Source organism: Hyla sarda, chromosome 9 (assembly GCF_029499605.1).
Source record: "Hyla sarda isolate aHylSar1 chromosome 9, aHylSar1.hap1, whole genome shotgun sequence".
NCBI classification, from domain to species: Eukaryota; Metazoa; Chordata; class Amphibia; order Anura; family Hylidae; genus Hyla; species Hyla sarda.
The window spans coordinates 134,742,258-134,768,535 of record NC_079197.1 but is presented as its reverse complement, the minus strand read 5'-3'; the positions used below and the strand labels follow the sequence as shown (position 1 = coordinate 134,768,535).

The following is a 26,278-nucleotide window of genomic DNA, read 5'->3' as shown; positions in this document are numbered from 1 at the left end:
CCGCAGTGGCTGAGTCCCATTGATTTCAATGGGATTCTGCTGCACTAGTGGCGTACCAGAAATTTCACATAGCCAGGTGTTTCCGGCGCGGAAATTCAGATTCCGGTGTCTGCAGAAATAATATTCCTTCTGCGGACTCCGGGCGGAAATGCATTGCTGTCTATGAGACAGCTAATTTTGAGCGGTCCTAGTGCCGGCATGTTCTGCCCGGCGCTCCACTGTCGGGGGATTTTGCGCACAGAGATATTCCATGTGGACATTCCACCGTCTGAACATAGCCTTACTGTCTCCTTAAATGTATATGATATAAGGGGTTGTTCTACGCAGAACTGTCCAAGAGCAAGGGCTCATATACTGATTTTATTCAAGGACAACTTTTCATATAATTTCTCCTATCCTACTTTAGGAATCAGGAATTAGGGATTTCACATATTCAATTCGCTACACCAGTGTTTTCCAACCAGTGTGCCTCCAGCTGTTGCAAAACTACAACACCCAGCATGCCCGGACAGCCTTTGGCTGTCCGGGCATGCTGGGAGTTGTAGTTTTGCAACAGCTGGAGGCACACTGGTTGGAAAACTGCCTTACACCTTGGTTAATGCTTTCTCCTGTTGCCATTGTTGCCCCCTGCTGAATATAGCACTTTGTATAACTTGTCAAGTAGCATTATTTATTCTTAATTTGTTAGTTAAGTTGGTGGATGGATCGGATTGAGAGTGGGTGGGATGGCTGGCTCTGGACTTCTTATATATTTGTTAAATACTATCTGCCCTTCACTATATAGCCTGGTATGTTTAAGGGGGGAATAGAGAGGGGAAAAAGAGAACAAGGGCCTCCTCAACCACAACATTAATAGGTACTGTATGTTACCCACCCAAATTCAAGGGGAGATCCATTGAAAATTAACTTATAACCCTATCGACAGGATAGGGGGTAAGGAACTGATCGCGGGGGTCCGACCGCTGGGACCCCTCACTATCTCCTGAACGAGCCCTGGCACTTAGTGAGGAGTGTGTGCTGCAGGCTGCGCGCTCTATTCATTTCTATTAGAGTGCCGAAAAGACCCAAGTACAGCACTCGGGCATTATCAGTGCTCCCATAGAAATGAATGGAGAGAGCTGGGGTCCCGACCTGGAAATCACGGGGGTCCCATTGGTCGGACTCGACTCCAGCCCCCAACCCCCCCCCCCCCCCCCACGATCACCTACTTAGCCTGTGGATAGGGGATAAGTACATTTGTCCTGGAGTTCTCCTTTTTAAGGAAGCATCAGTGGACTAGTCTGGATGGGGGTAGCTACTCCATAGTAGTAGTAGCACTCTCTCAGAGTTTTTGTTTTTCTTTATTTTTTGGGAACTATGGACGTTCAGTGAGATATAAACCTTTCCCCCTTTTCAGTATCTGTCTTTCAAGGGGTACTCCACCCCTAGACATCTTATCCCCTATCCAAAGGATAGGGGTTAAGATGTCTGATCGTGGGGGTCCCTTGTGATCTCTGCTGTGGTACCCCAGACATCTGGTGCACGGAGCGAACTTCACTCCGGATGACTGTCGATGTGTGGCGGAGGCTCATGACATTACGGCCAGGCTCCCTCAATGCTTGTCTATTCGAGGGGGTGTGATGGCCGTCCCGCCCCCTCCCATAGACTTGCATTGAGGAGGCGTGACTGATGTTACGAGAGGGGCGTGACTGTGACGTCATGATCCTCCGGCACTGCACCCGACGCTCTAAAAGAACGCTGGGTGCAGCAGGGAGACCATGGAGACTCCCATCATGCCCGGGCAGCCAATGACAGTAAATTGATAAATACATTTAAAGGGACAATGTCACCTATTTTTTTTTCTGCTTAAAGGGGTACTGATGTCTGATCATAGGGATCACATATCAGTACCCCTTTAAGCAGAAAAAAAAATAGGTGACATTGTCCCTTTAAATGTATTTATCGATTTACTGTCATTGGCTGCCCGGGCATGCTAGGAGTTGTAGTTTTGCAACAGCTGGAGGCACACAGGTTGGGAAACACCTGCGTTATAGTTATCTGGCCTTCTAATAGTCTCTCTGTTACAGGCTCAGCTGGAGTCTGGGGAGAGCGGTCTGACTTCTGCTCAGCCCAGTGATGTGGCCACATTGCTCAAGCAATTCTTCCGAGAACTTCCTCATCCTCTTCTAACACCAGAACTACAGGATCCTCTGTGTCAGATACAGCAGTCGCTCTCTGAGGAGGAGAAGATTTCTGCCACCACATTGGTGACCTGCCTGCTTCCTGCTATTCATGGGGAGACTCTCAGATATTTCTGCACCTTCCTTCACAAAGTAGCCACCAGGTAAAGAATGTAGTAACCCATAGTCACCATTAGGGGGAGCCTTATAACTGTATTTCTGTCCTGTTTTTTTTTTTTTTTTTTTTTAGTTTAAAGAGGTAAACATTTTTTTTTTTTAAATTAACTGGTGCCAGAAAGTTAAACAGATTTGTAAATTATTTCTATTAAAAAAATCTTTACCCTTCCAGTACTTTTTAGCAGCTGTATGCTACAGAGGAAATTCTTTTTGAATTTCTTTTTTGTCTTGTCCACAGTGCTCTCTGCTGACACCTGATGCCCATATCAGGAAATCCCCATAGCAAACCTATGCTGCTCTGGGCAGTTCCTGACACTGACAGAGGGTCAGCAGAGAGCACTGCGGACAAGACGGAAAAAAAATTCCAAAAGAAAATAATTTTCTCTGTAGCATACAGCTGGTAAAAAGTACTGGAAGGATTAAATTTTTTTAATAGAACTCATTTACAAATCTGTTTAACTTTCTGGCACCAGTTGATTTAAAAAAAAAAAAAAAAAAAAAATATATATATATATATATATATATATATATATATATATATATATATATATATTTTTTCACCAGGGTACCCCTTTCATAGTCTAGGCAAATCTTATATTGTTCTATCTAGTGCAGTCCTGAGTGGGCACTACAAGACAGAGGGATCTTATAGATCTTTAGAGGCGCTTATTACGGTTGCAGGGTGTTACTAAATGGAAAGTGAGTAATATAAATATTACTATGGCTGAGAAAGACAGGGCCGGCACCAATGCAGGTAAGTAGGGGTTAATGAACTGCTATGTGGAGTGGAGAGGCGCAGAGATGGGAAACACTCCTGGGGGTGCTAATCATAAGTATCAGAAATATTGTATACAACAAATGGTACAAAGCAGCAGATTGCACTCACCCATCGGAGGTAAACGATTTCTTTATTGGATGCTTGTTAAAACATGTGGCGGTAGGGGTAGAGGGATGCGGTCAGCGTTAGCCTCGGCCGGTAAGTCAGCTAACGCTGACTGCATCGCTCTACCCCTACCTCCACATGTTTTAACAAGCATTGAATAAATAAATCGTTTACCTCCGATGGGTGAGTGCAATCTGCTGCATTCTACCATTTGTTGTTTAATATACATATTAGGTTACTAGAAATGCCAGAAAATGCTCCTGTCCATAGATCTCTACAGGCTGGGTATATGCTAAAAATGGCATGCAATGGCCTATATGCAAACACAGGGTGAAAGGTGCCTTACATTTTGGTTGGGAAGAAGGTTCAGATTTGGCCCCTGCCAGCATTGATAAAGTACATTCACTTTAAAGGGGTACCCAGTGGTCGGACCCCCTGCGATCTGACACTTATCCCCTATCCTTAGGATAGGGGATAAGTTGTAGGCAGCATTACAGACTTGTAGTCAGAGTTACATGACTGTTATTAAATGCATGATTAGGACAACCAGATAGCCCAATCTATTCAGAGACGGGGGGACTACAACATGACGTCTCCCCTCCCTAACGCTACCAGACATAGAGGATGACTGGGTGCTATTTAAAATGAATATATTACAGTTGATCGCTGAGCAATTATTTATACCCTCTATTTCCCATCCACAAATGGCCATTTGCCTCCTAGCCCTTGATAAAGCCAAATCAGTGGCGAAATGTCGGGCGGGCGATGTGTGATAGTTTTTAATAACATCCGCTAGTTGCCCTAATGTTGTAGTTATGGGCTGGAGCCATAATACCTGTACACTGTTCTAGTAGCAGGCAGTTGCATGCAAATGGTTTATGACACAGTCAGCCACTGGTATGGGGACATTTTTAAAAGTTTTGTTTTATTAGTGGATGGGAAATAGAGAGTATAAATTATCGCTCAATGATCAACTGTATATATTTAGTCACTATAATAACTCTGCATCCACTCCCCCCTCCTTTTTTGCTATTTAAAATGAATCGACCATCGCTGCTTGAGATTCGGATTCAGGGATTTGTAGTGTAAATTTGTTCGTTCTACTCTGACCCAATCACTGTAAGTGTACAATACATTTATTTATTCCAGATCTACCGAGAACAAAATGGATTCTGGGAATCTGGCTGTAGTTTTAGCTCCAAGTTTGTTCTCTAACAGTAATGTGACTGAGAAGCTGACGCTCGCCACGGAAAAACAGCTGCAACTTCAGGCATCGGCCATCCAGAGTCTCATTGACAACGCACAGGATATAGGTACTAGAATCCCCTGTTGGCTTTAAGGCCCCACAGAGGTCACCAGGTCAAGTGATACTTGGGAACACAGATTAAAGGAGTACTCCGCGATATAAAAACGTATCCAGTGTCCACAGAATAGGGGATAAGTGTCAGACCACTGGGACCCCCCCCACGATCTCCCGTGGAGCGCTGGTTGACAAGCTCTTTTCATGCAGAGACCTGGGGCGCCTTGCGGGAGATCACAGGAGGTCCCAGCTGTTTGACCCCACCCCGTGTTCTGACACTTATCGCCTATCCTTAGGATATGGGCTACATTTTTATTAGAGATGAGCGAACTTACAGTAAATTCGATTGGTCTTCTCGGCTCGGCAGTTGATGACTTATCCTGTGTAAATTAGTTCAGCTTTCAGGTGCTCCGGTGGGCTGGAAAAGGTGGATACAGTCCTAGGAAAGAGTCTACTAGGACTGTATCCACCTTTTCCATCCCACTGGAGCACCGGAAAGCTGAACTAATTTATGCAGGAAAAGTCATCAACTGCCGAGCCGAGAAGTTCGTGACGAATCGAATTTACTGTAAGTTCGCTCATCTCTAATTTTTATATCCTGAAGTACTCCTTTAAATGTATGTTCACACTTGCATAATCTTTGAAGAATTGTACATGTGAACGTAACCTAAGGAACTTTTAACACTACAGAAATTCCCAGCAGAGAAATTCTGATCAGAAATTCCGGTTCAGCAGCCTCCCATTGTTTTCAATGTGATTCTGCTGCACGCTACATGGAAATGGAAATTCAAATTCCAAAAATGTTGTTTGTTTGTTTTTTTTGTCAGAATTTTCTTGGAAATGCATAGCCATCAATGGAGATGGCGAGTGTCTAAGTGGTCTTAGCATGGACCGATATCAGCAGCCTCTGTGGCATACAGAATTTCCGCCCAGAATTTTTCCAGTTGGCTGTTTCGTAGTGTAATTAGGACTCTAAAGGCCTATACTAATTGTTAACTGTTGTTCTTATTGTATTTTCTGTAGTTTTTGTGTGAATTGTCAGGAAAAAGTTAAAGGGACCATACAAAGGGCTTTTTGCCCCTGATCAGCCAAGGCTTTCAATATTTTTATTGCCTTGAAAGAATATTAGTATAGTACAGTGGTCTTCAACCTGCGGACCACCAGATGTTGCAAAACTACAACTCCCAGCATGCCCGGACAGCCAACGGCTGTCCGGGCATGCTGGGAGTTGTAGTTTTGCAACATCTGGAGGTCTGCAGGTTGAAGACTAGAGATGAGCGAACTTACAGTAAATTCGATTCGTCATGAACTTCTCGGCTCGGCAGTTGATGACTTATCCTGCATCAATTAGTTCAGCTGGTGGGCTGGAAAAGGTGGATACAGTCATAGGAAAGAGTCTCCTATGACTGTATCCACCTTTTCCAGCCCACCGGAGCACCGGAAAGCTGAACTAATTGATGCAGGATAAGTTATCAACTGCCGAGCCGAGAAGTTCGTGACGAATCAAATTTACTGTAAGTTCGCTCATCTCTATTGAAGACCACTGGGATAGTATATAGTATTATTACCTTGATCTAAAAACTTTACGGTTTAGAATTTAGCATAATTATTCTTTGTACATATACATTACTACTATGTGGCTTATCATTCTGTAAAGAGGTATTCGGTCTCAATATCTGTGGGGAGCACTGGAGCCAAAAAATGGGAGTTTGAATGAGGGTCGTATTAGTCCATGTTAGATAGGTCATGAAGCTAAACAGTATTAACCACCAAATGTCCCTTCTGTGTGTTACAAACCTCTTTCAATGTAGCTCACAAAGCCCAGGAATAAGACTTCTAAAAACCTGAATTTCGAGAAAAAAAACTTTAACTTTACTTGACTCCTGATGCAATCCAGAACAGTACAGACACTTTAAAGGGGTATTCCAGGCAAAAACTTTTTTTTATAGATCAACTGGCTCCGGAAAGTTAAACAGATTTGTAAATTACTTCTATTAAAAAATCTTAATCCTTCCAATAGTTATTAGCTTCTGAAGTTTTCTTTCTAACTGATCAATGATGATGTCACGTCCCGGGAGCTGTGCATGATGGGAGAATATCCCCATAGGAGCTGGACAGCTCCCGGGACGTGAGTCATCAGAAAGTAGTTAGACAGAAAACAGCAACTCAACTTCAGAAGCTAATAACTATTTGAAGGATTAAGATTTTTTAATAGAAGTAATTTACAAATCTGTTTAACTTTCCGGAGCCAGTTGATATGTAACACAAAGTTTTTGCCTGGAATACCCCTTTAAATTTAGCTTGGAAATGTACAGCTTGAGGTAGTACAATTTAGGATTCAGGGGAAGCAGAATCTAGTCACCGCCACTTTTTAAGTTGGTCTGAATTTCCGAGCTGTGCTTTTAGCAGAAATGGGACTTCGGTGCTTTTACGCATGAACTTGAATGTGTCTAATGCAGATGTAGACAGATGTGACAACTCTCTGATGTACTAGCTTAATGTCCTGATTACTGGAGCTAACTGAACAAGGATCTCACAGGGGGGCGACCCTGGAAAAAACAGACTGTAGAACCCTTCTCCGCTTATTTTTGTGGCAAACTGTGACACGACACTCTGGGAAGCATATCCCCCGACTTGAAGAAAATGCTGAAGAGTAGCAGGAACAGGCTTCAGTTGCTTGAAGACAGGACTAGGTACAAGATGGCCCTTTTTGTTGGAGGTATGCCTGACGTTAGCTATCTAGGCTCAAGGAGTTGTAGCTCCCTCAGGAATACAGAAATGTCACGGGAACTGACGTGTACTTTGGTAGGCAAAGCCCCTGACTGAACTAGCAAAAAAAAGCAAGTATTGACTTTTTATTTATTTTTTTCCATTGTTGGAGGGTAAAGTTGGGACAGGCTCCTGTACTCATTGGCTAGGAGTCCAATATGTGACTAAATTCTGGTTTTAGTTGTACTAAGAAATGCAGTGCAGACACACTTGAAATGTAGAAAACACAAGAACATAGGACATCAGCATCTGAAATAAACACTTTACTGTCCAGAAAACCTTTTCATACCTCCTACCCAACTAGCCTCAGTGTAGCAGCTATTACTGGGACACCGCTTATCTTTTTAGTAATCTTGGAGGTCAAGATCCATAATCCTTAGTCATCACTTTTTGTACCTAATGTCTCTTTTTCAACAGGACAACTTCCCTCATTTATCAAGGAAAAGATTTCTCAAGATGTGGTTGAAGAGGACTCTGTGACTAACAGCTCTGAGGGTTTTCGTAGGAGACGCAGACGTAGCATGAGTGGTATGGTAAAAACAAGAATAGAAAATATTTGGGAGGCAACACACTAAAAAGGTTTTCTAATTAACTGAGCCGAGGTACTGAGTTGCGCTATACCCGTAGTGCCAAAAAATAAAAACAGTAATAAAAATAAAAGGATCAGACCTCAAGGCGCAGTTGGTAGATGTGGTTAGACTAAATGTTCATGACGCCAGGGCGTGGTTTGCCTATGTAACCACCCAAATGTAGCTCCACTAGTCTTATTTAGGCAAGGCAAATAAGAGCCCAAGGCCAGGTAAGGGTTAACGGTAGCTTTACTGAGGTAGACAGATGGTACAGTCTTTACAGCTAGGCCAGGATCCCAGAGAGGTAACCAGTAACATGAGGGATCTCACAGCTTGCTGGGACTTGCAGTGACTTTGACAGACTTTAGGACAGCCACACTGACTATAATAGACTTGACTTGACTGAAGAGAATGACAGCAGACATAGATGACTTGACTTACTGACATGTGGCTGTAGGTTAGGCTTGAGGCCTCCAGATGTGCTGGACACTGACCCTGACTAGAGATGAGCGAACTTACAGTAAATTCGATTTGTCACGAACTTCTCGGCTCTGCAGTTGATGACTTTTCCTGCGTAAATTAGTTCAGCTTTCAGGTGCTCCCGTGGGCTGGAAAAGGTGGATACAGTCCTAGGAGACTCTTTCCTAGGACTGTATCCACCTTTTCCAGCCCACCGGAGCACCTGAAGGCTGAACTAATTTATGCAGGATAAAGTCATCAACTGCCGAGCCGAGAAGTTCGTGACTAATCGAATTTACTGTAAATTCCTTCATTTCTAGCCCTGACATCTGGACTGGACTTGACCTCAGCAGAGAATGAATCACGAAAGAGATTGTTGTACCTCCCCCTCTTATAAAGGGGCGCTGAGCAAGGAGCCCATAGGTCAAGCTGCAGGTCATCTGGTGCTCTCTGAGTTAATCACATGATACTGTTCAGGTCACATGTTTTGTTACCCAAAGGTCCTTTATACATAACACACATATAACACTATGGGAGAGATGCTGCAGGAGAGCCCTTAGGACACAGAGGTACTGCTCAGAGACTTTGGCACATCTTAAATATTTTATTGTATATTTTATCTAAATAAAAGCATATATTTTACTTGATACCAGCTACATCACTTTACATTTATTTATACACATATATATCGATCAGATACCAGCTACATCACTTTACATTTATTTATACACACATATACCGATCATCTACAAACTGCGCCTCGAGGTCTTTTATTTTTATTACTAAGAACAAGAATATACTGAGTACTCTGAAGTTTTATTATGGATAGGTGTCAGACTTGGTGTTGCCATAGGACATAGATCTTGGTGGGTCCACCCTCCATCTATATGTGCACATCCACTTTTAACTGCATTGTAATCTTTGCTTTTATCGTTAGACACCTAGAACAAACTCTCAATAACATATTATAGGTTGTTTGTGAATCATCCCATAAGAAATAAGACCCTAGTGAAAAAAGATCAGAGCCAAATGAAAACTCTTCTGTTTCTTTGGAATTTGTAACTATTTATTGTGCCAGGGTCTGTGCTCACTGGGTAATGCTCTGATGGAACAACCCAACCTGAAGGGCAGTGGCTATCCATCAAGAAATGGAGCTTCTAGGTCCTCTATTGTTGGATAATTTATTTCCAAGGCTAGATTATAGGGGGATGGGACAGCAAAAACGTGTCCTGTGGGCTCACACATTCACGGTCCCTAAAAGTCATTTAATGATCCTCCCCAGTGGAAAGATCAACAGAAAGACCCACATACATTCATGGTCAGGTCTATTGGAATAAACGATCTCCATATTAGAAATAGGATCACTATTATGCAGACACACCTCTCCTTTATGTGACTGTGATAGTGGGTGAAGTCTGACACCTGCAGCAACATTAAGCCATGGTCACTTCTACTTTTACTTGGTGGCTACAAATAGACACATGGAGGATAGTTATTAAAGGGGTACTCTGCCCCTAGACATCTTGCCCCCTATCCAACGTTTGTTTAGAGCGTCAGAGGCTCGTGACGTGACACCCCGCTCATGATGTCATGGCCATGCCCCTTCAATGCAAGTCTATGGGAGGGGGCATGACGGCCGAAGTTCGCTCCGTGCATCGGGTGTCTGGGGTGCAGCAGCTGAGATCGCAGGGGTCCCAGCAGTGGGACCCCCGCGATCAGACATCTTATCCCCTGTCTAGGGCCGGAGTGTCTAGGGCCGGAGTGTCTAGGGACGGAGTACCCCTTTAAACCTTTGCAAAGGAATAATACAGGTAGAGCAGTTACTTTAACAACCAATCCATTACTGCAATACACATTCCAATACACAACTGTTACCTAAAGACACATAAAATGTTATAGATAATGCTGACAATAATACCCTACAGTTATACTACAAGTTTATATCTGAAGTTCAGCTCAAACGTACTTGGGGGTTGTGATCTGTGAGTTGTCCATAGTCTATTTTATAGTGAGTGTGTGTAACCAAACCACACATCTGTTTAATCTATGTCTATTTACTCAAGGAATTGTCAATGATGCTTTGAGTAAGCTGAAGTCTGGCCTTGGTCCTTCCACTGATCGAGGAGGTAAGGAAAGGCTGGAGGTTCTTATTATACTGTAAGCTCGGTCTCATTGCGAGGTTCTTCTTTTGACCAGTGTTTACTTTGGACAGATGAACTGGAGCTTCCACCGAGAAACAAGACAAAGCGTAAAGCTTCAGAGGATTCTGGATGTGGAGAACAGTTGACAGCAAAAAAACGGTGCATATTTAGGGGCAAACACAGGGATTTAATAGGGGGTTTCGAGTATATTGGTACCAGTGGAAAAATTCTCATCCTTTCCTCTCCAACCCCCATTATACTCACTTTGTCAGCCTTTGACATATACCACATCACACAATGTGTCATAGGGTCATATAGGAGTTACTGATGCCCTACTTTGTACACAGGGCTGCCATCAGGGGGGTACAGCCAATACCCCAGCAAAGGGCCTTGGCTCCCAGAGGGCCTTGGCCCCCGCTGCAACAACCTCAGCACAGAAGTAGAAGAGCGCTATTTAACAGTGGTCTACTGCTTCTGTACATCCACCGGCCACATCATTTGCCCCTTATCTGATCAACTTTATTCCCCCTGATCCAAATCATCCCCCCCCTATATTACCCTTGTGCCACATAATTTCCCCTTGATATCCCCCTGTGCCATTTAATCTCCACCTTTTCATCTCCGCCATTTCCACCTTTATTACCCTCTGTGCAAATTCCTCACCCCCCTTTACCACCCCCTGTACCAATTCATCCCCCCCCTCTACCGTTTATTTAGCCCCTTTATCTAACGTGTGCCATTTCATTGCCACTTTATTCCCCATGTGCTAAATTATCTTTCTTATTCACTTGTGCCACTTCACTTTTTTCCTTCCCTCTTCCCTCCTCCCTCCTGTTGTTCTTCTTTCCTGGCCAGCAGACTCAGGTGCAGGGGCTCAAAGCAGGTTTGACGTTATCCTGATGTCCTCTGCGCTGCACTTTCTGAGAGCAGAAGTGGCGGCTGCCAGCACTGATGAGTGACATCAGGGGAGTCACTTGTCACTGCTGGCAGCCGCTGCTGCTCACAGCCTCTCAGTGAGGGTAGCACAGAGGATGTCAGGAGAACGTCAAACCCACTGAGAGCACCTGTACCACAGCCTGCTGGCCAGGAAAGAAGAACAATATTGAGAGGAGGGAAGGGGGAAAGGGATGTGGTACAAGCGGTTAAGGGGGGATGATTTAGTACAGTGGATGAAGGGGGGGAATTAAATGGCACAGGGGGTGATAAAGAGGGGGTGATGAATTTGCACATAGGGAAATAAAGGGGGAATGAAATGGCACAGGGGGGGGATCAAGGGGAAATAATGTGGCACAGGGGATTAGGGGGTGACTTGGCACAGGAGGTAGAAAGTGGCACAGAGAAATAAAGGGGGAATGAAATGTCATGGGGTTCAAAGGGGGAGGAATGAAGTGTCATTGGAGGAATCAAGAAGGGGAATAAAATGGCACGGGTGGGGGGTATAAGGGGTTATTAAACGGCACTGGGAGATTCTACTGTAGTATTGTTGCTTAATGTGTTTTATAGGTTATTGCATTCTGGAGTAAGTACAGTACAGTATTTTGTCATTTGAGAAAGATTTTTGAGCCAATAGCAGACAGTCCCCCCCACCATGCCCCCCCCCCTCCCACGTGAGTGTCCGCTATTGGGAGATTCTACTGTATCATCTTTCACTGGGCACCTGAGAAGAAACAGTACAGAACAGTAAGTCCCAGCTTCGTTTTAGCCCTAGTGGCCAGAGTGGAAACTGCAAGATTTCAGGATAATTTTAAAATATAGATAGTAAAATGCAAAATTAGAAAATAAAATATGGTTACCATAAAAACCTGATTTAATCAATGGGTTAACTTATGATGACTCATTCCCTTTTAACATTTTTTATTTTTTTTCACTTTGTAGTAAATCTCTTAGGGAGGTTGTAGACGACTTATCCAGCGAAGAATCAAGTGATCCAATAAGAGCACCCTCTCCATTGCAAGGTGGTAAGTACTACTCCATTCTACCGGGCCACTAGGCACCCAAGGGCCTTTGCCCGGGGCAGCAGTGTTGAGGTAGGCAGCACTTATCTTAGTTGCTGCTGTTGACCCACAAGGGTTTAAATGGCTGCACAATTGACCTGCACATTTGTATCTGCTCATTATGTTGTCGACTTGTGAATGATTTCACCACATTCTTTGTATAGGAGTGAGATCTATGGTGAATCGGCAACACAATGTGTGCAGTTCTTGCTGTATATCTGGCAAATGAATATGAAAGACTTCAAATGCACATACAATTAACGTAATAGGGTGTATTCATTCTGTGTGCGTAGGGCAGCATGACATGTATATACAGCCCTGTATACTACACCACCATCATGCACGTTTTGCTTTAAAATAACATGTCCTTGACCGGTTTGTAACTCTCTCCTTAGATGACTCCGGAGGTGTTGAGGTGTTTTCTGACTTCTCTTTGAGCCCTGGAAACTTTTTAGAGCTTGGTTTTGAATCCCCTGCTATTCCACCAATTCCGGATTCTTCTTCCCGAGGACAAAAATCAAGACCTAAACGGCGAAATAGCAAACGAGGCAAAAGGTGAAATATTCACCAAGGTCCCATGTAGACAGAACTACTGTTTTTATCTGTATTTATTATCTTTCAGCCTGCCATTTTTTCTTAACCTTTTCTAGTGTTAATGCACATCATTGTTCAACTCAATAGGTGATACAGCCTACCTATGGCAGACTGTAGAAGCAGAGTGGTCAAAGCAGACACAGAGGCCTTCAGAAGGCCGTGAGCTATCATGACAATGAATAGGCTCCCCACGATGCGTCACAGGAAGCTGATGCACCTGCTACTACTTAAATGCCGCTGTCAGCTTTGATAGCGGCATTTAAAGAGCATCTGTCATGATGATTCACCACATACAACCGCCTAGCATAATCCTAGCAGAGGATGCCAAATATACATTTTATATACATTTTATATGCAATATTGTGTCCCTTGTTCTCTAGAAAATAAAATGTATTCTTTCTCTAATGGGGTCTGAAAGGTGTCTCCAGGGGTCAGCTGTACCCCTAAAGTCGCATAGCCTTTCTTTACTATGTGATGTGGTGGGGTGTGTGGTGCAGGGCAGATGTTGTTACCCTAGGGGCAGATGGCATTAACCCCTTGTATTCGTGACACCAGGGCGTAGTTTAGCCTATAACCACCCGAGGGTATACCACTGGATCCTGGGCTAGTGACTGAGACCTTAAGGGCTTGCTGTGACTTTAAGTATGACTAGACAATTTGGTGCTGGCCACATTGCTTGACAGTTAGCTTACTTGTACTTGACTGTGGCTGCAGGACTTGACTTGAGGCCTCCAATCCTCTGGAGACACACTAGGCATGACTGACCTCAGCAAAGACTTGCAAATAGCAGAAAGCCCATAAGTCACCTGGTCACTGGTACCTCCTGGGTAACAATCACATGGTATAACTCTTAAAGTGATAACACATCTTATAAAGCATAACAAATGTACAATGGGGAAACTAATGCAGGGGGCCCTGGGTACACTGAAGGATGCTGCCTGACAGGGCAGTGAAGGAACGGGGTAACACCTCCCGTACTGGGCCACCACAAACTCCCCCTCTTAATTAAAGTCATCCTCAATGCCCGGTCATGGAGGGCAGAGGACTGGAGTTCCTGAAGCCTTTTTAACATGATGTCCTTTCCAAGTCTGAATTACAAAACAAGGTAATGAGTCAATGTGGAATGGTGAATGTCCCTACATGCTCTTTTTTATTTTAGGATAGTAACATGTGGGGTTGACGAACCTTGTAACTGCATCAGCAACACACTCTTAAGGGGGTATTCCAGGAATTATTTTTTTGACTATTCTACAGGGGCAGTAAAGTTAGTGTAGTTCATAATATAATGTCTGTACCTTTTGTGTGACGGTTTTCTCACAATTCTTCTGTGATTTTCACCCCAAAATTTATTTTTAACAGCATACAAAATGACTGTTGTCTCAGATTTTTCCCAGGTTGCAATGTGGCCGAGACCTGACTCACTAGTCAGCTGATGACAGGGATCCTTTCAGCTTCAATGGTTGGAGGGATCGCTTGGTGGGAGAGAGATCAGTCTGCCACTAATGTAACAGCTGTAGGAACCCTGATGGAATTATGGGATTTGTAGTATATATATAAAAAAAAAAAAAACTAAGCTTTTGTAGTTCGTACACGTCAGAGTCTGGATAGGGTATGGCCGTCACCGTGTACGGTTCCGTTTCCCAGATGGAATCCAATTTATGGGTTTTCGGAAACTTCCGCAGCCACACTTTGTCGCCCAATTGAAGCGGTTTGGCAGAGGCATGACTGTTGTAGTCCTGTTGCTGTCTTTGTTGAGCCTCGCCCATCTTTTTGCTGACAACTTCTTTGGCTTCTTGGATTCTTCTCTGGTGGTCTGAGACTGTTGAACGGAGCTTGAAACCCGAATGTTCAGTCTTTAGGCAGTCTCCAATAATTCAGGTAGTAGTCGGGGCCACTCTTCATGTCTGGAGACAGAGGCTGCTCGCAACATGTAGATAAAGACTTTATTAATGCATTCACAGAGCCCCTTCCCTTGGGGGTGGTAAGCAGTAGTCCGAAGTATTTTACGGGCATGGAATTGACACAGTTCTTGGAAGAGTTGGGCCTAGAAGGAGTAGAACATCTGGGCCGCTGTCTTGGCTGTGAAATCTTTGATGGGGACGTAAACAACCCACTTATAGTCAAAGATCACTCATAGGTGTGCACACGGCACTGAGGATGTGGGAGGATCTCTACAGTTTACTGGGAAACGCTGGTGAGAGTGCTATGGTGCTCTGGCTTATGGATGAATAATCATAGTAATCCAACATAGAAGATAATAGAAATAAAGCCGGCACTCACCGTTCTTCTCAAAATTCTTGCTTTATTGTGCTTCACATATATTCAGGGGTAGGGAACAGATGTGGGGGATTACATAGGCCTATGTAATCCCCCCACGTCTGTTCCCTACCCCTGAATATATGTCGAGCACAATAAAGCAAGAATTTTGAGAAGAACGGTGAGTGCCGGCTTTATTTCTATTATCTTCTATGTTGAACCCACTTATAGTAGTGATCCACTATGGTGAGAGCATAGGTGTACTTGGACCGGGTAGGAGAAAACTTGACATGGTCTAGGGCGACCAACTGGTTAGGCCTTTCACTCTGGATGGAATGGAGGGGTGCTCTTGCGTCTTTGCGCAAGTTCTTAGTGACGTTACAGACAGCACATTCATTGCACCATTTTTTAATGTCTCTCCGCATTCCGATCCAATAACATCTTTGCCCTTAGAGTAGCTTCAGTCTTGTGGACTCCAAAGTGTCCCGACTGATCATGGTATGCATTGAGGACCAGCCCGCATCTCTTTTGGGGAACTAGAATCTGATTAAGTCAATCACTAGAGACCGGATACAAAGAATTTCGGTACAACAGTCCTTTGTGCACAAACAGTCGCTGATGATTCAGCTCGCAGTCACACTGGGCCCGGCGTAGACTGGTTGGTACATTTTTTCGCCAGAAGATCCCCCATGACTTGACTTTTGTCCTGAAGAGTCTTCCAGGTGTATAGGTCTTCTTTAACCTTTTTGGACCTGGGTTCACCGTTCATGAGGGGGAATCTCCACATCCTCCCACACGTCGTTGACAGGAGGTTCTTCGCTGGGGTCATCCTAGACCAGTGTTTCCCCAACCTTTTTTGGCTCGGGGCACCCCTCCGGAAATCTTTTTTTTTTTCTCGGGGCACCCCGACCGAAGCTGGCGAGCAAAAAAAAAGGGGGTAAAGCGTTGCAGACACTTTTAGACACCAACTCACAAATGACGTCTTCTAATCTGCGTCGCTCCCTTTTCTTCTCCATCTGGCCCGGCCATCAAGACAATTTCTTACAGCCACAATTCTTCACCATTAAACCTGCAAAGCAAACCTATTGGGCTCCTCACTTTTTTTTTTTTTTTACATGGGTGACAGAGGGGTGTAGAAGAATGTACATTGGTGACAAAGGGGTGTTGGGGGTGGACAGGAGTGTACATGGGTGGCAGGAGTGTAGAGGGGTGTACATGAGTGACAGGGGTGTACATGGGTGGCAGAGGGGTGTAGAGAAGTGTACATGGGTGACAGAGGGACATAGGGGGTGACAGAGGGGAGTAGGGGGTGAGAGTGTACATGGGTGACAGGAGTGTAGAGGAGTGTACATGGGAGACAGGGGTGTACATGGGAGACCAAGAGGGGTGTAGAAGAGTGCACATGGGTGACAGAGGGGTGTACATGGGAGACGGGTGTAGAGGAGTGTACATGTGTGACGGGTGTACATGGGAGACAGAGGGGTCTAGAGGGGTGTACACGGGTGACAGGGGTGTACATGGGTGACAGAGGGGTGTAGAAGAGTGTACATGGGTGACAGGACAGGAGTGACAAGGTAGTAACGGGTGGACAGGGGTGACAAAGGGACAGAGGGGTGGACAGGGGTGACAAGGATGTGGTCAGAGGGGTGGACAATGGGGGGTAAACATGGATGACAGAGGGGTGGATAGGGGGTGGCCAAGATGGACATGGGAGACTGGGTCAGAGGGGTGGACATGGATGACAGGAGGGTGGACAAGTGATTAAAAGAGGGGTGGACAGGAGTGAAAAAGGGGTGAATAGGGGGGGGTGGACATGGGTGACAGGTGTAGACTGGGGGGTGGTCAGAGGGATGGACGAGGGGGGTGAAAATGTGTTACAGGGGAATGGACAGGGGTGACAGAGGGGTGGCCAAGGATGACAGGAGTGGACATGGATGACTTGGGTGACGGGGGGGGGGGTGCACATGGGTGACAGGAGGAGGGTGGACAGGGTTAAGAAGGGGTAACGGAGGGATGGAAAGGGTACAGTACCTTTTTTTTTTTTTAGCATTTTTCTGGAATCCAGCGCAGCTTCCACGTTCCTCCCTGCTCTGGCAGGGCACACATTCATTGCGCCGCAGGGGGGAGGTGGACTCTGGGGCACGGGTCACTACACCACCGGGGCATGCACTCACTGGGCCGCAGGGGAGAGGTGGCCGCAGTGGGATACTGGAGGATGCTGTGTGTGCACGCACAGCAAAGTGCACACATACTTCCTTTCCCCCACTGCAGCGCCGTGAGTCACAGGCGCGGCAGGCCGGGCGGGAAATTTTAAATGAAAAACAAATAATAAATTTGGCGGCAAAATCCTGCGGCACACCGGGCGGAAATCAGTGTCCTAGACAGTATGTCGACATTGACATTCGACCAGTGAATCTGTAATTGGCTAATCTTGAAGACCAACACTGCTCAATAGTACCTAATTTGGCAGTGTTTAGGTGGGCCGACGGGTTATCTGTGTAGACAGTAAATGGCATGGTGGCCAAATAGTCTTTGAACTTTTCCGTCACGGCCAATTACAGGTCACGGTCATGAGGGCGAGAAGCTCCAACTTGAATGAACTGTAATTCGCATTGTTCTTCTCTGCTCCTCACAGGTTACGACTGGCATAGGCAATTACTCACTCTTGCCCCTCCTGGACTTGGGACAAGACAGCTCCCAGACCTTCAAAACTGGCATCAGTATACAGCCGGAATGGCTGACTGTAGTCTGGATAAGCCAAGATGGGTGGTTCTGTCAGCAGACTTTTTAGAGCACGAAACGTAGTCTCTTGCACTTCGGCACATTAAACAGGTAGTCTTCCATTGCAGCTCTTCTTTGCTGTACCCTGTAAGAGAGCTGTGTGGGGGGGGGGGGGGTGCAATCTGGGTGAAGTGGGGAATGAAATGGTGGTAGTAGCCGGCAAATCCTAGGAAGCTCCTGACATCTTTCACTGTGCGCGGGGTGGGCCAGTTCTTGACAACTTCCACCTTTTCAGGATTAGGCTGGACTCCCTCTGTGCTGACATGACCCAAGTAGTGGACCTGTGGTTTGAGCAAGTGACACTTTGATGGTTTGATCTTCAGCCCATGCTTGATCGGGACTTGGAAGACGTCTGACACGTGGCTTAGGTGTTCCTGGTAGGACTTGGAATACACAATGACATCGTCCAAGTACAATAGGACACTTTGGAAATTCAGATGACCCAGGCACCTTTCCATCCATCAGATGCTGGAACGTATCATCGGCATTGCACAGCCCAAATGGCATACTTTTAAACTCGAACAGTCCCATGGGTGTCACAAGGCGGTCTTCTCCCGGTCTTCCACGGCCATGGGCACTTGCCAATTTCTGCTAGTTGAGTCCAGGGTGAAGAAGTAAGCAGTAGACCAGAGGTCTGTGAGTGACTCCTCGATCCTTGGCCGAGGATAAGAGTCCTTATGTGTGACATTGTTCAGTTTCCTGTAGTCGACACAGAAGCAGATGGTGCTGTCTTTTTTTCTTGATCAGGACCAGTGGTGCCACCCAGGGACTCTGACTTTCTTGACCAGCATCTTCTTGACATCTTCGTGTCTTTCCTTGATAGGTGGGCTCTCACCTGTAAGGATTCGGTGTTAGATCATGGACGTTTGTCTGAAATCTGTGGGGTGTTTTGGCGACATTGATGAGTCCCTTGACTTGGTCCCTTAGGGTAGTGTTGCTTCCAACTTGAAGTTGTGCCCACCAGGGCTCGGGAGAACTCTTACTGAATCCATCAGCCACTTGGGCTGCACTCTGTCGGGCCACTATATATTCTGTTAAGATGTCTTTTGACTCTGAGATACAACTGGGCTACTGGGGTGTATTTGGGCAACACAGTAGCAGCATCAGACTGGTTGACTAACCGGACTGGAACTCTCTCTCGTTGGTAACAGTGACCAGGCTTCTCGCAACCCGGAGAAGAGGATAGTCTTCTAGTTGCAGAGGCTCCAGCAGGGCTTGATAGTCTCTAGAGATTAGCGAAGTTACAGAACTTTGAATCCAAATAGTTAAGAAGAAAGTACAGGCAACTCACCACGTTGTAGTATCTTCGTGTTTATTACTGGGACATGCAGGTAAAGCGGCTCCACGCCACACCGGGATGCCGAACACTAGTGCGTTAACCGATTCACGCACTAGTGTTCGGCATCCCGGTGTGGCGTGGAGCCGCTTTACCTGCATGTCCCAGTAATAAACACGAAGATACTACAACGTGGTGAGTTGCCTGTACTTTCTTCTTGACTATTTGGATTTGCATTCATCCTATCACTATCGCAGTACATGAGCACCACCACATGAAGATACGCTGCTAGAGCACGCACACAGACTGTTTAAGGGAGAATATATAGAGGGAGAGCAGTGCCAGCACTTCAATCTCTGCTGTGAAGTCTTGTGAATATTACAGAACTTTGATTCTGCACAAACCTCGCGGCATGGCGGTTGCTGACTTTAGTCTGCATAAATTAGTTCAGCTTTCAGCTGCTCCGGTGGACTGGAAAAGGTGGATACAGTCCTAGGACATCTGGTAAAATTTTGAGTTTGCTGTCTCTTTAAAAAGAATGAGGTGCTTTCCCCCTTTAAGATAATTGCTGAAGTGCTGCAGCGGCTTGGACTTGGCTAGTGGGGGTACTATAATGGATGCTCCCCCTCTATTTTGCAGGCACCCGGTAGCAATTTGTCTTGCGACCAGACTTGCGGACACCAGCAATGGAGACTTGATACTGATAATTGTTGGTGTTTGCAGAGTCAGCGCTGCAGCGAGTGCATGATAGAAGACAGCGGAGCTGGGCGCAGCCGCCCGCACCTCCAATATGGCTGCGCCCAGGGAACTTTCTGTTTTGGTCCGGTCGGCAACACAGGGCAGATCTTTGGTTCCTCCTCGCTGTGTTGAAGAGGCGTCACCACTGGGGACTGATGGGGCGGAGCTGCGCATGAGAAACACCAGACCAAATTAACCCTTTCTGGTACTGACTCTTTATACTCCACAGTGACAAACAATAATCTTTCCTTCACCTCCCCCTCTATTTCACAAGTGCCACAAGTAAAAGACTTTTCATGGACATTTTTTATGCAGACAGTATCGGACACAGTTAAGAGAGGGGGAGGACTTGCGGCATAAGGCGCACACCCGTATCCTGTTCAGGACGCCAAAAGTTTTAGCTAACTTGCCCTTGCCCTTGACTGTGGCTGCAGGACTTGACTTGAGGCTTCCAATACTCTGGACACGGACACACTAGGCACGACTGACTTCAGCAAAGACTTGGTGCAAAAAATAAATAAATAAATAGCTAGCTCCACCCAGGGCTTATATAGGGGAGAATAGCAGGGAGCCAATAGGTAACCTGGTCACTGGTACCTCCTGGGTAACGATCACATGGTATATCACATGGTATAACTCAGTGATAACACATTCACATAACACAAGCTGCCTGACAGGGCAGTGAAGGTACGGGGTAACCCCTCCCATACTGGGCCACCACAATTACATCACAGCACCTTGATACACACGGCTCTCCTACCAGCGGCAGCCCTGAGGGATTTGGCTGCACATGCATAGTGAGCTTCACAATCCTTAGAACCACAGAGCTCACTCCCTCACAGTCTGCAATTGCGATGCATGCATGGACAAAACACATGGGGCTGCTGTGGCAGGAAAGCCCTGTGTGTAACTCAAAACAGACTCTGTGGGACACAGAATAAATGTAATTTTTTTAAAATAATATAGACACAAGATTGCATATAAAAGATGTTTGCCATGGGGACACTAACCCAAGCAACTCTATGTGGGCAGTTGTATGTAATGAATCTGTGACAAATGCTCTTTAAACAGTTAAAATAGCAATCAATGGAGCTCTTGCCATGCCGACTATTAGCGGAAGCTGTTTTCTGCTAAAAGTTTAACTCCCAAGCCCTCTCCATACACCTTTTAACAGAACCATGATGGATATTTAAGTCATTGTTTGTTACGGTTCAGTACACTTATCTTTTATAAAAACAATATACTATTTGTATTGTTCTTTGTACCTTTAACACTTTACATGTTAAATTATGGAGTCCAAGGGTAAAAGGTAGAAAATAATATATTTACCATACTTTTTTCCTACATATGTTACATTAAATATTACAAGGACATTCAGGCTTGTTTTGGCATCAATGCCTTCTGTTTTTGGAAATGAAGATTGAGTATGTGTTCATTTACATCTGCGTTGTCATCATTTTGCAGTTTCTGTAATGTAAAAATAATTTTCTTTCTTGCAGGATGCCATCTGGTCAGATCTCTAATTCTCCTGCCCTTTTGGACCGAAAAGAAAAGGTCCGTAACTCTTTAAGACTCTTCCAGCGAACTCGAGCAGCCAAGCAGCCGGTAAAAATGAACGCCATTTGTTCTTGCTACATAAGTTAATTCAAAAACATCTGCGTTTCTGAGCATATCCTCCATTTATCCTCTTTGTTTGCTTTAAGTAGCTTATCATTTTACATTTGTCTTATGTAGACGCCTGAGGGCAAGAGCATGGAGCCTAGTGGATGGCATATAATGAAGAGGATGGTTAGTGAAGCCTTGGAAGGTCCTATTTTCAATGGAAAAGATTTTCGAATGAACACTTTTTCTCTAAAAGGATCAAACTCTGGTGGGTTCTCAAGTCCTTGTCTATTACTCTATACTCTTATTACATCAGAGGGTTTTAGGTTTTCATTATTTTTCATAATTGTACCCTAGTTTCCGCTTTACTTTTCTTCAGGTAATTCTACAGATGACAAAACTTCTATCAAACATCCATCATCTCCTCCTTCGTTGAGGTCCTCTCCTTCTTGGAAGTCTCTAGAAGTGAACAGTGAAGACCTGGATGAAATACAATCAGGAAAGAGTCGCAGAGCATTACGTCGCTCACTTAGCATGCCAGAAAAAATGGGCGAATGTGACAAGTCTGAAAAGGATCATGGGGAGTTGAACAGGAATAGTTTAACCCCAAGTAAAGAAAGTAAATCTAAGGACAATGAACTTAACTACGTGGATGAAAAAAAGTCTCTGTTCAGTAATGATCATCTCCCTTTGGTGGACTGTTTTGCTTCAAGGAAATCTAACACAATACAAAATCAGGTCTCTGTGACTGAACTTGGCTGTTTGCAGCCTTCAGAAACTTTGAAAATACCCAATGGTTTCACATCTCAGTATCGGAGTGTACGGAAATTAGTCCTTAGCTTTCCTTGGGCTTCTAGTGCTACAGAAATAGATCCTCAGTTAAAAGATTGGGAACAACTGACCGCTCATCCCATCAAACGCAAAGGTGCAAGAAGGTTTGGCCGTTCACTGAGTCAGGAAAGTGGCTTAAGGTCAAATGAAGAACAACGCTTACTTATGAAAACAGATGAACGTTTCGTAGACAATACCAACACCTTAAAAACTCTCAAATGCCGAAACAGGCAAATGTTTATAAGTCGTAAGAACATAACGGTGAGCAACTGGGTGTCCCGTAGTCTAGATAGCGGATGCCCAACATCTGTTGATACCTTGCCATTAGATATGGAAAGCCCAGTTTTGGACAATCTCTTAAAACTAGACAAAGACACCTTAACTTTTGAGGATGTGGTTGAGAAGATGGGATATGGATACAGAGGTTCTCCTAAATGCCCTCTTCCGGGCACCAGACTTGAAACCATCAGTGACATTGTGGATTTATAAGTAGCAAGCTCAGATGAATAAGTGCAGCTTGGACACATCTAGCATAGCTTATCCTTGGAAATGGCAAATATGTCATGTCTATGCCAGCTTAATCTTTTTAGTATATATCCCGTATTATCTGGGTGAGTTTGAGAAAGCAGTTGTAGCCTGCTCCTTAGCACCTAGCTCTTAAAACAAGTGCCGCCATTCATAGTCTGTTATTTAGGTTATACTAAATATCAGACAATGATGTAAATTGCCTTTTACATTTTTTTTCCAATCTCTTATTACATTATTTATTACACACATCCGTAGTGAACATGTTATACTATGTATTTTTATTACGAACCTGCAATCCATAACTTAATTAATTAATGCCACCCACATATTGTCTTGATGTGCATGGCTCATAAATACTTAGATCGTGTTATACCTAGTGGAACCTAGAGGGGGGTGGTACGAGACACAGAGGGTTCTCTCTTCAAATCTGTGTTTTAGTGATTTTAAACTTCAATTGAACCTGATCCCACCTAAAATCCTGACAATGTAACAATCTGACAATGGATATGAAGTCTTATCACTTGCATAGAAACTGATACTTTTGGATTTCTTTAACATCTTTGTGTTATGTTGATGTCCTTTCTATAGTTTTCTGCTGTACTGTTCCTTTTTTTTCGTATGTTATTTTTGCATTGTTATTGATGTTATTAACTTACAATAAATAATTTCTTTTTTACCTTTTTGAGTCAGGGAATTTCTGTTGGTTTTTGTATTTTTTTTTTTCCAGAATGTTTTGATTATCTGTTGCTTTTTTTTTCCATGTCTCACGATTGTGTGTATATACTTAATATGATCGATTTTTTTATTTTTTTATTATTTTTTTTATTTCAATTCTTCTATCTCCCCATTGGTTATACTAAATATCAGATAATGATGTACATTGCCTTTTTACAGTTTTTTTTTCAATTTCTTCTTACATTATTTATTACACATATCCGTAGTGAACATGTTATACTATGTATTTTTATTTCAGTTGAATGAATTCATTGACTTTGGAAATTTCTTATAATCACCCTTTAGGTTTTTCACCTTTTTTTTTTATTGTATTTTATTTTTTTCTCTCCTCTCCCCTCTATCACCATTCCTTTTCAAACTCATTGCTATAGGCGACCCTCCTTTTTTGCATCCCAGACCCTCCACCCCCTATGGACAATTTGGCTGGTGCTAACCTAGCTCTCTCCAATCAGTGAGTAGAGGAGGGGTGCACAAGAGAGGCTGGCAGGATCTGTCTAGGTCTGTGCGTGTGTCATCTCTGTACACAGAGAGAGGAGAGCACAGCAGCCTCTCTCTCTCCCCCTTCTTATCATACGGATTACACTTCGGTCATCGTCACAAGCCAGCAACCCAGAAGGGGTCATCCTCTACAAGGCAGGAGGGTACCCGCAACATCATGGCCGAAGGAGGAGAGAGTGAGGATGAGATCCAGTTCCTCAGGACGGTGAGTGTTCAAGTGCAATGAAACAATGACTTCTCTACGTAACTGGGAATATATAGAATTTTTTTTATTTTATTTTAAATAATTGCGCCCCCCCCCCTTCCTTATTGACAATCATTTGGAATCTGTTCTACACGAACTGACGGCCGACAAGCTCAATCATCGACTTCATACGTAGAAGCTGAAGAGGTTAATTTGCTGGAAGAAGCGATATATAACCTTACCCCGAGCATGGACACCTGTTGGACTCCAATCACTACTGACAAGCTGTAGAGGGCCGGGGGTGTTGACACTCAGGAAGGGAGGGGGATGTGTGAGTGACAGCAACCGAAAGGGAAACATAGCTGGGGTGTGAGACTCTGGAACTACTTTAAGGAACAGTGTAAGGGGAGGGGGGTCAGTTGGGGGTTAGGGTTTTGTGTAGCCTATAAGGAGAAAAATATCACAGCTGGTCCATTTGGCAAATGACTATAAATAAAGGTGGGTGTTCGGGGGAAATTTTAGATTGCTGGCTCTTAGGGTTGATATTTGCAGCATTTTTTTTTACGATTCTCAATTTAAGGTAAAATCTGCATATAAATTGGTGTAATGGTTAAGAGAGTTAAATGAGCCATGACATTCTGTTATAATATTCCGTGTCTATCCTAAAGCATACTCTGTTAGGCTTGACTAAATCTTTTAGATATGTCAACCGGGTATTATTCTACAGCAGTGTTTCCCGACCAGGGTGCCTCCAGCTGTTGCAAAACTACAACTCCCAGCATGCCCGGACAGCCTACGGCTGTCCGGGCATGCTGGGAGTTGTGGGCTTGCAATAGCTGGAGGCACTCTGCTAGGGGAAACACTAGAAGCATGGCTGTTCTAGGGTTGCTGTAAACTGCTTCACAATACAAAATCCTATGACATCATCTTAAAACAGATATATAACATTTTAAACATTTATAACATTTAAAAAAGAGGTGTTTCTTCAAGTAAACTTGGCCAAGCTGCAATACCAGGTATGACCATGTAGACAAGAGGGGCGCTGTTTCTGGAAAAAATAAATAAATAAAGAGCAGAAGGCCCATTCAAGATAGGGACCCCCCACTGACCTCTGAGGTTAGAGCCCTTTGTTGTAGGCCAAATATGAAATGGAAATACCCCTAAAAATTGTTTAATATGTATATATCAGCAAAGGCAGTGGGTGCATCCTGTATGGTGTCTTATTGCACCAGGGAAAAAAAAACTAAACAGAAACCCAATATATAGATATTAAAGGGATTGGCCAGGAATAAAAAAACAGAGCTGGTTTCTTTCAAAAACAGCGCCACACTTGTGCTTAGGTTGTGTGTGGTATTACAGCTCAGTTCCATTAAAGTGGATTGAGCCAATCCACTTCTTTTTTTAAAGTTGCGCTCATGAGTATCAGTGGGGCCTTTGGAAATTTATAGTAGAAACATACATGGGATTTATTGGCAGTGTATGGCTCCTCCTTGTAAATAGAAGGCAATAATATCACATTAGGGGATTGTTAGTTGTGTAATATTCTTACATATAACAAACGAGAATTAGCGAAACAATCAAACTTTCCGAGATATGGTGTTACTGTACTGGTCTCAAGTGTCGTGCTATATGAGCGAGAGCCAGGTGCTATGAGAGGGGTTCGAAGCTCGGGGTCAGCTGGCAGTTATATGGCTCTGACCTTTGCCAAGTTTCCCCAATGCTAGGACATCTAGGGATTGATATTGATTTTATTGATTTTTTTAGGGCCGATACCGATAATCTGTGACCTTTCAGGCCGATAGCC

General features: G+C 44.3%; 2 protein-coding genes across 14 annotated transcripts in view; both read left to right on the top strand.

Annotated features, from left to right (window-relative positions):
- Positions 1-23,645, top strand: part of LOC130290955 (rho GTPase-activating protein 11A-like) — a 44,925-nt gene extending 21,280 nt beyond the window's left edge. Inside the window, exons 6-15 of the mRNA XM_056539223.1 lie at positions 2,067-2,323; positions 4,369-4,532; positions 7,706-7,816; positions 10,380-10,442; positions 10,529-10,616; positions 12,333-12,415; positions 12,847-13,006; positions 21,596-21,701; positions 21,831-21,966; positions 22,078-23,645. Of these exons, the coding sequence (XP_056395198.1) occupies positions 2,067-2,323; positions 4,369-4,532; positions 7,706-7,816; positions 10,380-10,442; positions 10,529-10,616; positions 12,333-12,415; positions 12,847-13,006; positions 21,596-21,701; positions 21,831-21,966; positions 22,078-23,018 (2,109 nt within the window). The 3' untranslated portion in view covers positions 23,019-23,645. The remainder of the gene's footprint in view (positions 1-2,066; positions 2,324-4,368; positions 4,533-7,705; positions 7,817-10,379; positions 10,443-10,528; positions 10,617-12,332; positions 12,416-12,846; positions 13,007-21,595; positions 21,702-21,830; positions 21,967-22,077) is intronic.
- Positions 23,646-24,293: 648 nt separating this feature from the next.
- RYR1 (ryanodine receptor 1) overlaps positions 24,294-26,278 on the top strand; it is a 169,619-nt gene continuing 167,634 nt past the window's right edge. For all 13 annotated transcript variants that reach the window (XM_056540397.1, XM_056540398.1, XM_056540396.1 and 10 more), the window contains exon 1: positions 24,294-24,495. In XM_056540397.1, coding sequence (XP_056396372.1) covers positions 24,448-24,495 — 48 coding nt within the window. In that variant the 5' untranslated portion in view covers positions 24,294-24,447. The remainder of the gene's footprint in view (positions 24,496-26,278) is intronic.